Source organism: Manacus vitellinus, unplaced genomic scaffold (assembly GCF_001715985.3).
Source record: "Manacus vitellinus isolate BGI_N305 unplaced genomic scaffold, ASM171598v3 scaffold_45_pilon, whole genome shotgun sequence".
NCBI classification, from domain to species: domain Eukaryota; kingdom Metazoa; phylum Chordata; class Aves; order Passeriformes; family Pipridae; genus Manacus; species Manacus vitellinus.
In genome coordinates this window covers 1,169,823-1,185,811 of record NW_021940571.1, presented here as the reverse complement: position 1 = coordinate 1,185,811, position 15,989 = coordinate 1,169,823, and the positions used below count along the sequence as shown (strand labels likewise).

The window sequence follows — 15,989 nt, the reverse complement described above, 5'->3', positions numbered from 1 at the left end:
TGAGCCCACAAATCCTTCTCCTCAGGGCTGCTCCCAGTGCCTGGATTTGTGCTTTTCCATACCAATGCTTGATGACAAATGCTAATCACCAGCAAATATCACACCAAGCCCTACCCTTGTGCCAGCAAGCCAGGGTGGGTGAGCACCCAGGGACGAGAAAGGTCAGTCATGCAGACATTTATTAAAAGTTAACAGATGGGAAATGAGAACCTCTGAAGTGCTGGCTGTGTTTCTGTGAAGGTGGAATAATGCCACCAATGTCACTAATGACAAGGAAGAGGGAGGAGGCAGCAAGGCTTTATTCACACCTGTAGCCTTGGCTGGACTGACACCTACTGGGCTCCACCTGCTGTGCTCTGTCCTGGGGTGAGGAGGGCAGAAATGTCACAGTCCAAACGCGTCAAGGTGAAATTTTCTATTCATTAGACTCATTCATTAGTGAATTTCTATTCATTAATTTTGTTCTATTGATTCATTCTATTCATCTCTGTAGCTCCCGTTCATCAGTGAAACCTTCTGAATGCAGACCCAACTTCTACACTTGCAGCTGCCAGTGACCAAAGTCACTGCCCTTGTCTCAAATTCACTGCCTTCCAATATCTTATACCAGTAGCTAAAAGTTTTAAAAGCACAGCATTCTGTCTCTGCTATTGAGCAGATTTCAAAGTTTGGTGAAAACAGCATTTCTCAGGAAACCAAATGATAAATTATACAGGAGTATCACCACACTTACGGTTATTTCACTATCAGATCATCTTATCTCAGGAAGTGATTTCTGATGCGTGAATCTGGACAAGCAACACTATTCAAAAGTGGGCTCTTTTCCTGGAAATTTGTTAAGAGTTAATCATTTCTGCAGAGGTATTTTACTGTCCCAGTCAAAGGATGGACCTCGACCCTTGGCCCATGTGCAGCACAGCACCTCAACGCTCCCAGCACATCAGGACAGCAACAGTATCCATGGAAGCTGAATCATTACCAAGAGTTCACAATTATCTTCTGGAACAAGAAATCCTTTATCACAGAACAGAAACAGAAAAAAGTGGTATCAGTCACACTCAAATTAGTGGTTTCTCCAGAGCTCAGCTTTCTAGATGGAGTTTCCTTCTGCAGCTGTACCAGTCTGAGGGGAAAAGCAATGATGCTTCACAACTAAAACAACAGTATTTTAAAAAACCCTCTAAGCTTTATTTTTAAAATGCATGTAGTGAGCATTTGCAGGGTATCAGGCAGGAATTGAGACCAGGTAGCACAGTGCACTAAAAAGTAACAGACTGGAGAGATGCTCTGGGGTATTAAACTGTTCAATTAAAGCACCCATCCAATTCGGAAGTTGGTGTAAATACACCAGTTAATACATAAAATGAGTGAAAATATGCCCACAGTGGGCTCATTTGGTTTAGGTGGCATTTTGCTGAACTGCTGCACCCTCTCGTGGAAGTCTCTTAAATCCATGTAAACTGGAAATTTAGCTGAGGCCAAGGCAGCACTTACCAATCCTCAACTAACACAAACTGAATCATAAAAAAACACTGAACTTTTGAGATTTTTTAAGAATGATTCTGGAACACTCAGCAGGTGGATCCTGCCACCAGGTAAGCAGCAATGTGTGGATGGCAGTGCTTTGTTCCTTCTCCTTTAGGCTGACTCCTATCTAAACAGACCTTTACAATGTTCCTTTACAATGCAGTGTTGGCGAACTAGGATTTAAATTCTTTCTAAAATCACCAGCTAGTTCTATCTAACAGACAGATAGTTTGCTATCTCCATGCAAATGAAGTCCATTCTTCAACCAATAATTCCAACAAATTAAAAAAGAATGCCTGGAAAACCAGCTAAGAGCTGCTCCCTGGGGCAAACCTTTAGTTCCCCAGTAAACACTGGTTCCATAAAGAGCTGCAACGCCCTGGAGAAGCTGAAAGTGTGAATGAAGATCTCTGGAGATATCCCTGGAAAAGGTCAATCCTTACTGTATAAAAGGCAGAGGCACTGTAAATTTGACTGCCCTTTCTCCCAGGCTCTGCATGATTCAAACAGCAAGGAGGAAAACGGGAATGTTCACACCTTAAATTGAGAATAAAATAAACCAGAGGGAGAAATCAATGCTAAATTCAACAAAACATTTTTCTTCTAAGATGCAGGAGCTGAAGAACCAAAATGTGCAGCTCAGGGAGCAGCTGGGTGGACACAGGCTGCAGAACACCTAAATAAAACCACAGCCTTGGGATGGTGCAGGAAACAGCCAAATGCCTGCTCTGTTCAGCAGCTGTTCTTGGAAACAGCCCCAAGTGCCTGCCTGGGAGTAGGAGATGCTCTGCTCTCATCCCAGAAAGGGAATTTGCACTTGGACATTATTTCTTTGCCCAAGAATTCTGTGTGGGAGCACGCTAGGAATGCTTTATTTCTAGAATTCACCACTCTGTGCTGCTGAATTCCGCATTCCAGGAGGACAGGACACTGCCTTGCTAATTCTGTTCAGGGGTTTTTTTCTTTCATGTTTCCTAAGGTTTTTTTAAATTAGGAAGAAGACTTGGTAGAATTTTCTCTAACCAGATCCAGGCTGAGCCAGGTGGAAAACACTAAGTCTGTTTTCTGTGGATGGACTCATCTCCAACCATTCAGAAAATGAACAGCCAGAAATACCCCCTTTTATTCCCTCATCCAAACATTCCTCACATGACCCTTCAGATTTAGTTCATCCTTATGGTCAACTCTTCTGACTACACATGATAGGCTAAAATTGTCCTGTGGTTGAAGTCCAGATGTTTGCCAAGCTCAAGGCTCCAGGAACGGGAAACCCTGGAGAACTCCCAGGTGAAGAGTGGCACCAGGAGATCCTCCCACAGCCCTGAGGGATGGAGCAGCAGTGGTGGGTGGGTGCCAGGATGACACAGTGCAGACTCAGAAATCCCATCTGGCTGGTTCCCTCCCACTGCCAGGGATGCAGGCTGCTGAACTGGACTGGGATAATCCCACTGCAGATCACCTCACACATCCCCAGTGTGAGGACTGTGGGAGAACCCCTGATCTGGGGCTGGAGAGACCCGAGCTGAGTGTCCCACAGGGAAACAACTCTTTGATTGCCTTTATGTCATGGTTATTTTCCAAACAGTGCCTCTGATACTGCTTTTCCAAAGTGTGGTCCGTTCCAGGCTCTACCTGAGCAAACCAGCCCCCGAATCTATTCCTAGACATGATTTCGTTCACTTGGTCCACATCACAGGAACCTTAAAAATGCCAAAGAAGGAAACTGGAGCAGATGAGACCATTTCAAGACATCAAAAATGGGTCACATATGCTACACTGAGCTGCCTTCACATACAGCAAGTGTCCTGGAAATCCAGCAACTCCCAGCTTTTAGAAATTGTAGGTACCTCTTTTGGGGGCTACATTCCAGTGGAAGGTGTCCCTGCCCATGCCATGGGGTGGCACGAGGTGAGCTTTAAGATCCCTTCCAACCCAAACCATCCTGGGATTCTAAACCTGGGAACTGATTTGGCTGGAAAATAACACAGATTTCAGCTCCAGTTTTAAATCTCACACACCACAGAACGTTTTAGGAAAATCACAGCACACAGGAGAACTGGAAAGCTTCTCACCCACCCAGTTATCACACAGAGGGAGAAGCTGCTCAGCTCATGAGTGCCACGAATGCTCATCCAAAGGAGGTTTTTCCTTTGTATTTCAACAATCCCCCATCAGCTGATCCCAAACTCAGCACACTAATCCCTTCCTGCATGATAAATTCCATGGGCAGGGACACTTTCCACTAGCCCAGGTGGCTCCAAGCCCCATGTAACCTGGTCTTGGACACTTCCAGGGATGGGGTAGCCACAGCTTCTCTGGGCATCCTGTGCCAGGGCCTCACCACTCTCACAGGGAAGGGTTTCCTCCCAATATTTAATCCAAACCTACTCTCAGTTCAAGCCACTATGATTCATACTAACACACAAGATGACAAACACTTTGCTAAGGAACAGACATTTCCTGTTAATCACCTGCCTTGGAGATTCTACCTTCCAATCCAACACAAAGGTGTTTTGGAGTCTACACTTCCCACAGATAAACAGCAAAATAAAATAAACAAAATAAATCCTGCTGGGAAATGTCACTGCCCTCATTTAAATTTTTCATCTTAGTCCAGCTCAGAGATTTAGATAAAGTTGAGAAAATAAAGATAATCAATGTACTGCCAGAATATTTATCACTGCCTCTGTGTTTCAGGAAGAAATTTGGTAAGAAACCTAATTCATAAGTTACAAAGACAACAGCATTTATTTTCCTATTATCAGGAGATCTTTTGCTGTTGGGTCACAGAGCAATTGTTCCTCTGACTTTGACGCCTCAAGTTCCCAACAGCTTCTGAATGAGGATTCAGCCAAGATGCAGATTTAGGCACTGAAACAAACCTTGGAATTGTTTTGACAGAAACTGGTGGCCCTGTTTATTTTTGGGGGAGTATCTACGACGCTCTCAGAGCACGAAGCTGCAGTGAGAGTCTCGCTGCACACACTGTTCTGCCTGAAGCCACACTTTGCCAGTGCCAGGGGGTTTATAAAAGCAAAGTGCTCATTTGGTTTTTTTTTAAGAAAATCTTTCGTCATTCCACTGCCTAAAACAATGTCCTACTTCATCCTGAGGCAGAGACAGATGGTCACTGGGCAGACTTTCTTCCCAAATGATGGCACCACGCCCATGTAAGCCCAAACCAGGAGCAGAGAGACAGTTACAGCCCACCACAACACACGTTCACCCAGATGAGCAGAAGGAAGAAATCTGGGCAAGGACAGGGACAGTGATTAATCTGAATCCTGAAATGATCTTAATATTCCTCACGGTTTCCAACTACTTTATACAACTCTAACCATGTTCTTTAATAAGAAAACTCATATGATTGGTAACATTGATTAAATATGATGTTACCTACTAGAATTGGGCTGGTTTGGGTTGGGAGGGACCTTAAGGACCATCCAGTTCCAGCCCCTGTCATGGGCAGGGACACCATGGGTTTAACAAGTTTTACCAACAAACCAAGACTAACCTCCACTCCTGTTGGAGAACCCTCCTCAGCACAGACTTTGCCACCTAACAGGCAAACAGCACTTCCCACCTGTGGAAGCCAGACTGCTGAAATCACTTCAGAACAGGTTAATTCCTGGAGGAGGCCAAGGCCAGGTTGGACAGGGCTTGGAGCAACCTCATCTACTGGGAGGTGTCCCTGCCCATGGCAGGGGGTGGCACTGGATGAGCTTTAAAGTCTCTTCCAACCCAAGGGGAAGGCTGGCTCCCTGCCTTCTGTGCACAGGGATGGCCACAACTGGTACTCACAGGTGTTTCTGCTGGTCCTCAGAGCTCCTCTGCTTCATCTGATGGGCTGGTGTGTCCACAAATCCAGCCTGGGAATCCCTTCAGGAGAGATATTTCCAAGCCTGAGGGCAGGTCTGGCTGGCAGAAGTGTAACTCCCATAGCTGCCTGCAGATAGCACAACATTAGCAATAAATCCTGTTAGCACACTACAGCAACACACTGAGTCTGAAAATCCAGGCTTGGCTTGGTCTTGGAAATTTATTACAAGGTCAAAAAGCAGAGTCCTACTGCACCTAAATGTTTTACAAAGCTCTATTATAGTGAGTTAATTTTGATCATATTTAACCCCATTTCAATTTAAACTCATTTCCAGGGAGCATTTCCTCATGGTGTGCACCTTGTGTGTTTTCTCAGAAGCAGAGAACACTAGTAACTGGGGGGAATGAATGAATAAATGGGAAAAATGTCTTTAATTAGATTTTAGGAACACATATACTTTGCTAAATGATGTTTACACCAAAACGCTAAAAACACTAAGAGAAATGTGCTGTCCAGGGGCCAAGGAGTTCTTCTGCTGCAGTCAGCCCAGGCGTGGGGCAATGCCTGTAACCACGGGCAATCCCTCCACACCCTGCTGCGGGACACTGATGGTAATCCTCAAAATTCCTGCTCAAAATTTGTTGTCACAAATTGCAGAGGGAACACTAACAGAAGTGAAAAGCAGAGCCCTTTGTACGGCCGGCGCGGAGCGAGGAGGGGGGGAGCAGGGAACGGCTCTAAGAGCCTAAAACGAGACAGACACGCTCTCCCGTGGGGGCTGGAGGGGGAGTGGAAAAAACCTCCACTGCTTCCCGGGCAAACTGTGCCAGCCCGGAGGGATCCCCCCGAGAGGACTCACCTGCCTCGGCCACCGGGGGTCCCGGCGGGGGAGCGGGGCTACATCGGGGATGGGGACCGGGGGCGGGATGGGGACCAGGACCGGGCTGGGAGCGGGGCTGGGATGAGGAGGCGGCTGGGGAGCGGGCTGGGAATCGGGCTGGGGAGCGGGGGCTGGGATCGGGCTGGGGAGCGGGGTGGGATGAGGAGCCGGGGCTGGGAGCGGGGCTGGGATGAGGATGCGGCGCTGGCCCGGCCCGCGCGTCCGGAAGCTCTTTCTGCCGGTGCCCGGTCGCCGCGCCCTGCCGTGTCTCCTTGACCCGGAGCCGCTTCCCCTGAGCCGGCCGCTGACGGTGCCCGGTCCCTCCATGGCTCCCAAGGGCGGCCCCGGCGGGCGGCAGCAGTCCGAGGAGGACCTGCTCCTGCAGGACTTCAGCCGCAACCTCTCGGCCAAGTCCTCCGCGCTCTTCTTCGGCAACGCCTTCATCGTGTCCGCCATCCCCATTTGTGAGCGGCCGGAGACGGGGCTGGCGGCGGGCAGGGGAGCGGTCGGGGGCCCGGGGGAGCAGGAGACCCTGAGGGCAGCAAGGAGACGCCGGGGAAGGGGATCGGCAGCAGCCCCTGAGGGGAGGGCAGGAGACGCGGGGAAGGGGATCAGCGAACCCTGAGGGGACCGGTGGCCCCTGAGGGGATCAGGGACTCCCCACCGCGCGCCTCGGGCTCTGTCCCGCTGCCGCTCCGAGCCGGGCTCCGAGCCCACCCCAGGCGGGATCGTCCCGCTCCGAGCTGTGAGGGTTCCCAGCCGTGCGGGGTCCGAGCCGTGCGGGGTCCGAGCCGTGCGGGGTCCCGAGCCGTGCGGGTTGCCAGCCGCAGGCGATGCCGGTGGGTCCGGGCCGTGAGGCGGTCTGCCGGCGGCAGCACTGACGTGTCACTGCGGCGGCGCTGCCTTCGGCGGTGGCCCGGAGGAGCCGCTTCGGGGCACATTTCTCCCTCCCAGAGCGTTTCTAATGCGGCTCGAACGCTCCGAGGGGTTTTGCAGCATTTGGGTTTGGTCTGGCAGAGCCTGTGCCGAATTACAGAGCTGACGTCCTGTATGCTGCTCCTGCAGGGGCATTTTTTTCTTGGAGAGAGGCCACTCAAAATGTAATTTTTTCTTCTTCGAAGGGCTTTATTGGAGGATATGGCACATGGATCTCGTTCAGTCCGCAGTCCTGTACAGCGTGATGACCCTCATCAGTACCTATCTGGTGGCTTTTGCGTATAAGAACGTCAAGTTTGTCCTCAAACACAAGTAAGTTTGGTGGCTGTTGGAGCTAGAATTTATTATTTAATAATTTAACAGAACCAGCGTTTACAACCTAATTTTTTTTATGAATAAGAATGCCCGGAACGTTACTCCAAAATCTTTTTTACACAGAAATATTTCCTAGTTGGTTTCTGTTGTCTCTTGTAATTATGGAGTAGCCCTGTCTTGTCAGCCAGGAGTACAGTGAAATAGCAGAACTACCATCATGCTCAGCAGGTATTGCCATAAATTACATTTAAATTATATTACTGATTATATCAAAATTACATTACTTGTAGCAGTTTGATTATTACTTGTCCCTTCGACTTGACAAAACTGTTCGGTGTCTTGACTCCATTTTATTCTTCACTGTAAATAAAACTTCCTCCAATCCCAGGGTTTAGCTGTGGGGGTTTTTATTAGTTTTTGAAGTTGACCATAAGTGGTGTTGCTTACAGGGTAGCCCAGAAAAGAGAGGATGCAGTGTCCAAGGAGGTGACTCGCAAGCTGTCCGAGGCGGACAACAGGAAGATGTCCCGTAAGGAGAAGGATGAAAGGTGACCTCCTTGTCCTCTTCCTTCTCTCCCTTGTTGTAATGCTGCCTTAAATGTCCTTAAGGCTCTAGGTAGGGTATGAGGGACTGTGCCCTGTTTTTCCTATATTCTGGAAAGCATAAGTTGTACTGTAACTCTTGGTTCATCTTAAAGCCTTTCTGAGGCAAGTCGTCAAGGAAAGGTCTCAAATGCACTTGGGATTAGAGGGGATGCTCACTGTGACTGCAGGATGGGAGCTGTCAGGGCTTAAGAGCCCAAACCTCTGTCTTCTAGAGGCTGGTTACAACAAAAGTACTGCACACTTCACAATGGTGGGGGTGCCAGGATATCCCATCCCTGGAAGTGTCCAAGGCCAGGCTGGACAGAGCAACCTGGGCTAGTGGAAGGTGTCCCTGCCCATGGCAGGGGGTGGGATGAGGTGATCTTTAAGGTCCCTCCCCACCCAAACCAGTCATTCATTCTCTGATATAGTGATTTAAATATGCCTGAAATATTGTCTCTGCTTGCTCCTAGAATTCTGTGGAAGAAAAACGAAGTTGCAGACTATGAAGCGACAACTTTTTCCATCTTCTACAACAACACCCTGTTCCTGGTCCTGGTCATCATCGCTTCCTTTTTTGTGCTGAAGAACTTCAACCCCACCGTGTATCCTTTGTGCTCTGCTGGGAAGGGCAGGTCCTTTGCAGAACATCAGCTTAGAACATTGTCACATAAAAGCAGAGTTTACAAAAAAAACCCCCTCCCAGTCACGTGAATGTGACATGAGGTCTTTTAATGATATCACTTGGACAGTCTACGGAAATTCTTGTGGCTTTGCCATTTTAGTTGTAATTTTGGGATGAGGAGGCAGCTTGTTCTGCTGCAGAATCCCCAGGTCAGTGTTAGCTGACAGGTTGCTTTAGTTTCAGTAACTTCACAACCAAAATCATTTGTTCTTTAAGGAAATTATTATTGCCAATCAGGCCAGTTAATTCAGGTTGTTCTGTAGTTAACTATTTATAAAACAAATGTTAAGAGAACAGGCTAAACTTTGTGAGTGTCTTAACTTTGAAGGTAAGTTCATGCCTTTATTTTGAGCTGTATTTGAGGTTACAATATTTCAGTTTTAAAACTGTAAAGACCATTTCAATTCCTTCTTTTTCATAGAACTTCTACTAAATGTTCTGTACCAAAGCAGTATCTTGACAATTATATGTCCTTAACCTGTTCCCTGCAGAAACTATATTCTTTCTATAAGTGCTTCATCAGGACTGATTGCTCTGCTCTCCACAGGATCCAAGTAGACAAAAACCCCACAGAAATTTATTTCTGTGAGAGACTTCAACTGCCATAGAAACATTTAAGGGCAGAATAGGAATTTTTTTTTTGTATTATGAGTGTAAGGGGGGGAGGGTTTAAATCCAAACTGATGGAATTATATTTACTTTTGGTATCTTTACATGGTATTATTCAATATCCGAGTTAATGAATTTTTTTTTTTACTTAGCAAGGGAAGGAAATGGGAGGGTGTGAGCTGTGACCAGACCTCACCTTTGTGAAGCACCACAGAGGGGTGATGGTTCTGCAGCCCAGGGGCAGCTCCACAGTGGGACTGCCCAGCTGTACCCACAGCCCAGGCCAGAAGGCCCCTGGGTGTCTGGTGAGCAGCCTCAGAGCCAAACTCCCTGATCAAAAAAGTGACAATCCACCATTTATCAATGTAACTGGAGAAGTTGTAATAAAAAGGAGCTTTTTTTGCCATTTAATTCCTTGTATTTCCATTCTTAAAACAGTAGGTATTTTCATGTGTAGGTTTGTTGGCTCTTTCTGCTTCCAGAAGAGAAGAGTCTTTTCCTGTGTTCATTGGAAATACTCCTCATTTTTAAGTAACGTGTAGTCAGGACAAAACCCTGAACCTCCTAGAAAAACACTTTTGAAGTGGTTTGAATGTACTTTTTTTTCCCATTCATGTCCAAAATCACAAATAAATAAGAAGCCCTGCCGGTTTCCTTGCACAGCTTAGCAGAAATGCTTTAGCTGGCTTTTTGTAATGGGTTTATCAGGCAATCCTGTCCCTTATTTTCTTGCTCTCACTGAAGCAGCTGTTCTGTTAATGCCAAACTCCACTGCTATTAATGGAATTCTGGAGCAGAAGTTACAGATCCTGCCATTACAGACTCAGGATCTGTGGGGAAGAAGGAGAAAGCTCATAATCAGATTTAATGTAACAATTACTCTGCTAATCTTTACTTCAATAAGATTTATGGAAAATAGAGCAAAATGAAGAATCTGGAGAGCAGGAGACAGAAAGGGCTCTATTTCTGACAAATAGTCAGTCATAAAACGATTCCTAATTACCCAGTGCCTGCTGACTGACTGTAACACTTGTCAGCATCCTTTGGGATTGGATGGGATTGGGAGGTCTCCAGTCTCAACCCTCCCCTGCATAGTTCACTCTTCCTTTGCTTCCTGGTATGAACTGTTCTGTTTCTGTATTCAAACCATGAAAATTCCCATGGGTTTGGTGCACTTCAGAGCTGCCCTTGAAATCACTTTTCTGGTCAGGCATTTAACACTTTGTATTAACTTGATTGCTTCCCCTCAAAATACGTGGATTTTTCTGTATCACTTGTGCCTGATCATTCACCTCAGGAAGGAGACATTCCACGTTCCTGGTGCCTGCCTTGCACAATTGTACTTTGCTTGACTTATCACTTTTTTATAAAGGATATAATTTCTGTATTTTAAGCTTTTTAGCACACACAAACCAAATTTCTAACAAGCCTCCAGCAAGTAACCAGTGGGAGCCCAAGAGGAGGCCAAGCTGGCAGCTCTCTAAGCAGCAGGATTTGATGGGGCTGGTTTTTGCTCTGGTCCTCCTGAAGCACCCAGTACTTAAATTCCAGTATTTAAACAAACAACATTAGTACACTCATTGTACTGCCAGGGCTCTCACTGCCCTGTCAGGTGTTCTAGCAGGTGACAGGTGTGTTTTCCAGAAAATCTGCTGGTTGGAGAAGTGCTTGGAAGCAGCACTTTCTTCTGCTATTACTGTCACCTCACTGAGTCTTTTATTAACAGCTTTTCATCCTACTGTAGGTTTTTTTTGGTATTAACAGTTACTGAGGCTTGGAGCTCAGCGAGTGAGGAGAGGGAACACTGAGCACTGACAGCCTGAAACAAAAGTCGGTGGGGGAGTGGGGTGGGTTGTGTGCTGCAAAAAACCCTCATCTTGGGCCTTCTCGGGAAAGTTTGGGGCTGTCTTTTTTTTGTTATTTGTAATTCTGTCTGCTTTTGAGTTGTTTTTTGGGTGGTGGTTGTTTTTTCCCCTTGCAATCCGCACTAGAAGCTGCAATGATTTATATAGAAGTCAATATAATAGACTGAAATTAAATTTCTTCAGTTAACGCTGAGGGTTAACCTGGAGCTGAGCTGCTGCTTGGCCCCCCATTGCCCTCAGAGTTTTAAGCTCTTGCTCCAAGTAAGGGTCAATACCATCTCCTTTTCAATTTAAAAAAGTTGGGAATTAATCTATTTTTAATACACTGCTGGATTCCCACGTACGTGCGAAGGGAAAGGGAGAACATTAAATTGTACCTCCAGAGGGAGGGAAATTAGTCTGCTACTGGGAAGATAATTCTCTTAAATTAATAAAGCTGTTAACTGTGTGCTGGTCGAAGCCTTTGTAACAATGAACATTAGTTAACTTTCACAGCTGATAATGCAGAGCTGGGGGACGTTTCCAGGGCAGGGGAAGGTACATGGGGAGGTGGCTGGGACTGGCCAGTGTCCCCTTGGAGAGGCTGGGACACTGCCTTGGGATTTCAGGGACCTGTCAGGAGCATGTCCGGGTGTTTATTGCAGGCCAAAACCATGGGATGGTTTGGGTTGGGAGGGACCTTAAAGCCCATCCAGTCCCACCCCATACCATGGGCAGGGACACCTTCCACTGGACAAGGATGCTCCAAGCCCTGTCCAACCTGGCCTTGGACACTCCCAGGGATCCAGGGGCAGCCACAGCTTCCCTGGACAACCTGTGCCAGGGCCTCCCCACCCTCCCAGGGAAGGATTTCTCCCCAATATCCCACCTAACCCTGCCCTCCCTCAGCCCAAGGCCATCCCAGCATTACCCAGGACTGGTGTCTGCCCCAGGGATAGATTCCAGAGGTACCTCTGTCCCAGGTGTGCAGCCAGCCCAGGTCCCACGTGTCCCTGCTCCGTGTCACCGGCCCTCGCCCCTCCTGGGGACAGCAGGAGAGTCTCCCTGTGGAACAACACACACCCCCTTCCACGTCCAGCACTGCTGGCTCTGAGCAGCTCTCGCTGTCAGTAACAGTCTGCAGGGATAAATTAGATGCACAAATTGCTTTTATTGTGTCCAAGCAGGATCCATCGGACTGCAGGTCTCATATACAGCAGGAGTCATTTACACAGACCACAGCTTCGAATACAGGAGGAGACAACTCAGCCCTGGGGGCTGCTCACCTGGCCCAGGTGAGCCCTGGGCTTGGGGACTAAAGTACAAGGGTCCTACAAATACTGTACAGAGCTGTGTCCCAGGAAGGACATGAGAAATACAGACTGAAATCATAGGAGTCATACAGAGCAAATCCACGGGAAAGTACAACGTGGTTCTTCAGCTGGGCAAATTAATATGTACATCCTTGCTATCAACTCCTGTAAATGCTCACAAAAATCTGTTTAAAATGAGTCTATGCATTTACTTATCCCCGATTCCAAAATAAAGCAGATGTAGCCTTTCAAAATACGTACCTGATTTTTCCTGGGAGTTTCTCAGCAGTTATATATATATATTTATAAGTGTCTATATCCATAAAAGCTCCTGAATATTGAAATTTGCAGTAGCTCTGTCTACAAGCAGGCAGAAGTAGAGGCAGGTTTCTATATATGCAAAACCCAATATTTAATCATGGCTTTCTTGGTTTAAGGTTTATGGAGAAGTAGAATTTTGCAGAGAGCTGTTGGTTCAGTAACCTGACATGCGAGGTTGGGTTTCCTAACACTGCTCAGGGATGTTTCCCAGGAGCACTCCACAGCTGGAATAACTGTACAGTTAGAAGCTGAACTAAGTTCTAACTAATTCTCTGTCTTACAGCTTTTATTCAACTACAAACAAAACCTAAAGCTTATATTCAGCATATAAAAGCAAACAAAGTCTGAGCTTGCCCCTTCCATCTGTTAACCTGAAGAAACTTTATAGTTGAGATTTCCCAAACGTGGTTTTATTAAAACCTGAAGTTGTATCTGGCTTTTCTTCATTGAAAAAATAGATCTGTACATCCTTCTTTAATTACCAAGTACCTGAAGGTTATAAATTACTAATTTTTTTTTTTTTTTGCTTTACAAGTGTTTTTCACAGCACAAGCATGAGGTGCAAAAGAGGAAAGTAAAAATTAATGAATTCGGTCGAAGGTAAGAAAATACGAGATTATTCTCGGTTAGAAGAGAGATCAACTGTGCTTTTAGATTTCACTGCAGATTAGTAGCAAGAGCACACATCTCGAAGGGTCCAGTGACAGGAGACACCGAGCAGCAGGTGCTGAATGATTCTCATGACCAGAGATTAACTCGGGGCTGTACTGCTGTACAGAGCACTTGGAAACCATGCAGTCCAGGGAGCTCATGCATTGCATTAGGATCTGTAGTCCTTCTTGCTGTAGGGCTTGTTGCCCAGAATATTATCTATTTCATTCACGATGTGGGATGTCATCTTTGGAAGGACCTGAGGGTAGAAGGAAGCCCGTGTTTAATCAAGGTTGTTCTAAATTTAAACCCAGATTTTATCAAATAACATTTCCTCTGGGGTTTTTTTTGCGCGACAGATATTAAACATTCCTCTAATAACTCTCTCCCAATAAAGGAGGAACCGCTGGAATGTCTTTACTCAATGAGAGAATCATGGCAATGCCTCTGAACTCGATATGTGGAGTATTGCTGGGCTGCAGTGGAAGGACAGCAGAGGGAGAGGAAGCTGATTGTGGCAAACTACAGAGATTAATTAAGGTGGGTGCAGGTGACATGTGATAGCACAGAATCCATCACAACATGTCCTGGAATCGGGTCCCTGTCCCTTTCAGATACATTAAACCTGCTGGTGACACCATAGATTTGCCTAATTAAGGTGAATAAATAGAATTGCAAGACAAAATACCAAGTACTAACACTAAATGAAGAGAAGGAGGGTGCTGAGGTGTGGGGGTGTTACCCCCAGGGAGCTGAGCAGAGCTAATCCCCATGGAGGGGCCACCACCACCTGCACTTACCTGGATGGCTCCGAGGTTCTCTATCAGCTGCTCCGGGTTGGAAGATCCCAGAAGGACAGAGCTCACGCCCTCATTCCTCAGGCACCATGCTGGAATAAAGGCACAACAAGGTCAGGAACGAGGTGGAGTGACATGGCCTTGCTCCAGAGCCTGAAGTTTGACAGAACCTCTGTTTGAAAACCACATTGTTCTCTTGTGTCTGTGGGCCCAGGGTGCTGAACTGCAGGGAGGAAGCAGGGAAACAGGCAGGTTGGACCCCTGAGGAGGCCCTAAATACTCTGGCAATCACAGGCTCGTGCTGGTGCTGGAAACAATCTTATTTCATGTAATTGTTGCCCAGAGAAGCTGTGGCTGCCCCATCCCTGGGGCCAGGTTGGACGGGGCTTGGAGCAACCTGGAATAATAGAAGGTGTCCCTGCCCATGGCAGGGGGTGGAACTGACTGATCTTTACGCTCCCTTCCAACCCAAACCGTTCCAGGATAAATAATCCTTGAAGCATTTAAATAACAAACCCATCTCTAGCTGCAGGCCCAGCCCAAGCCCACCCTTTGGCCTGTTCGAAAGACGACACATCTTTTCCTGCAGTGCCCTTCACCAACCCGTCCCTGCTGCCTGCACAGAGGAGAGGAGCAGCCCCAGAGCCCCCCAGGGTGCCCCCAGCCCAGACCCACCGACAGCCAGCTGGGGCAGGGTGCAGCCAAGGCGCTCGGCGATGGGCGACAGGTCCTTCAGCTTCCCCTGCTGCTTCCTGCCCTCCTCGCTGATGATCTTCTCCTTCAGCCACTGGTAGCACTGCAGGCCAAGCACACTGCATTACTGCCAGCTTTCATCTTCCAAAACGGGCACTTCAAGCCCATTTATAATTACAGGCATAATCTATACATATATATATATATATATCTATATGTGTAACAGCACTTGAAAAACCATGTCCAACCCAGAAGGTCGTGGGGGCTGAATGACACAAAGTTTTGCTACCCAAAGCAATTAGGACAGGACCAGAATGTCCCTGGATCTATGTCACCTCAGCTTTATGCAGCTGACGGACTCGCTCCAGAACCTGTAACCTCCTAACTTTTCTTTTTGGACCATTGAATCCCATCACAGAGCAGAGGAAAAGAAAAGGGAGATACTGGTCAGCTTGAGAAGATTTTGAACCAAACCCCTCCAAAAAAAATTGTGAGGGAATATCTGATCTTGTTGGAGATTTTACAGTTTAAGATTAGAACATTAATTAAAGCAAAGTGGGATTTCAGTTCTCCCAGTTCCAGACTTGGAGGTTGGTTGTGCTGCACTCTCAGCAATTTAATTTGGACCCCTCTCACCATCCACCTTCTCCAATAGCCTTTACCAAGAGTTAATAATACATTTTGGTTTGGGAAAAAAAAAAAAAAAAAGCAATGAAATAGCCCATTTCCTTTAAAAAGCACCAAATCGAGCAAACCCAACCCAGGGACCCCTGTCACTCTGCTGGCACTGCCAGGCAGTGCTGGCTTTTGCTCAGCTGGTACAGAGGCCCAGATCCCATTTTAGTTGGGTTTTTACCCAAATCCATGACATTTTAGTGCTCTGTGATCTTTCAAACCATTAAATCATGTGCCTGTGCCACAATAAGGGAGGAGACCCTGTAGCCCCCAAAAAGGATAAAATCAGGATAATTGTGGAGATTTCAATGATCTTTTGCAACGTTCATGGTTCCATG

General features: G+C 46.9%; 3 protein-coding genes across 6 annotated transcripts in view; 1 reads left to right on the top strand and 2 right to left on the bottom strand.

The window, feature by feature from the left end:
- TIPARP (TCDD inducible poly(ADP-ribose) polymerase) overlaps positions 1-5,458 on the bottom strand; it is a 24,555-nt gene extending 19,097 nt beyond the window's left edge. The window contains exon 1 of the mRNA XM_018079233.3: positions 5,329-5,458. The gene's annotated coding sequence lies outside the window, so the exon portion shown is untranslated. The remainder of the gene's footprint in view (positions 1-5,328) is intronic.
- A 962-nt stretch (positions 5,459-6,420) lies between these two features.
- On the top strand, positions 6,421-9,768 carry SSR3 (signal sequence receptor subunit 3). Its single transcript, XM_029962347.1, has 5 exons — positions 6,421-6,691; positions 7,349-7,475; positions 7,928-8,026; positions 8,537-8,668; positions 9,240-9,768. Exons 1-5 carry the CDS (start codon positions 6,424-6,426, stop codon positions 9,304-9,306), a joined length of 693 nt encoding a protein of 230 aa, XP_029818207.1. The 5' UTR covers positions 6,421-6,423; the 3' UTR covers positions 9,307-9,768.
- A 2,584-nt stretch (positions 9,769-12,352) lies between these two features.
- The window catches only part of KCNAB1 (potassium voltage-gated channel subfamily A member regulatory beta subunit 1), a 61,922-nt gene continuing 58,285 nt past the window's right edge, over positions 12,353-15,989 (bottom strand). For all 4 annotated transcript variants that reach the window (XM_029962351.1, XM_018079268.2, XM_008927799.3 and 1 more), the window contains 3 exons: positions 14,959-15,079; positions 14,287-14,375; positions 12,353-13,745 (listed from right to left, as the gene is read on the bottom strand). In XM_029962351.1, coding sequence (XP_029818211.1) covers positions 13,656-13,745; positions 14,287-14,375; positions 14,959-15,079 — 300 coding nt within the window. In that variant the 3' untranslated portion in view covers positions 12,353-13,655. The remainder of the gene's footprint in view (positions 13,746-14,286; positions 14,376-14,958; positions 15,080-15,989) is intronic.

Coding starts and splice junctions, on each gene's coding strand:
- SSR3 (XM_029962347.1), top strand. CDS start 6,424: ATGCGGCGCTGGCCCGGCCCGCGCGTCCGGAAGCTCTTTCTGCCGGTG. Junction 8,027..8,536: donor CGTAAGGAGAAGGATGAAAG/GTGACCTCCTTG, acceptor GCTTGCTCCTAG/AATTCTGTGGAAGAAAAACG. Junction 8,669..9,239: donor AAGAACTTCAACCCCACCGT/GTATCCTTTGTG, acceptor TGTTCCCTGCAG/AAACTATATTCTTTCTATAA.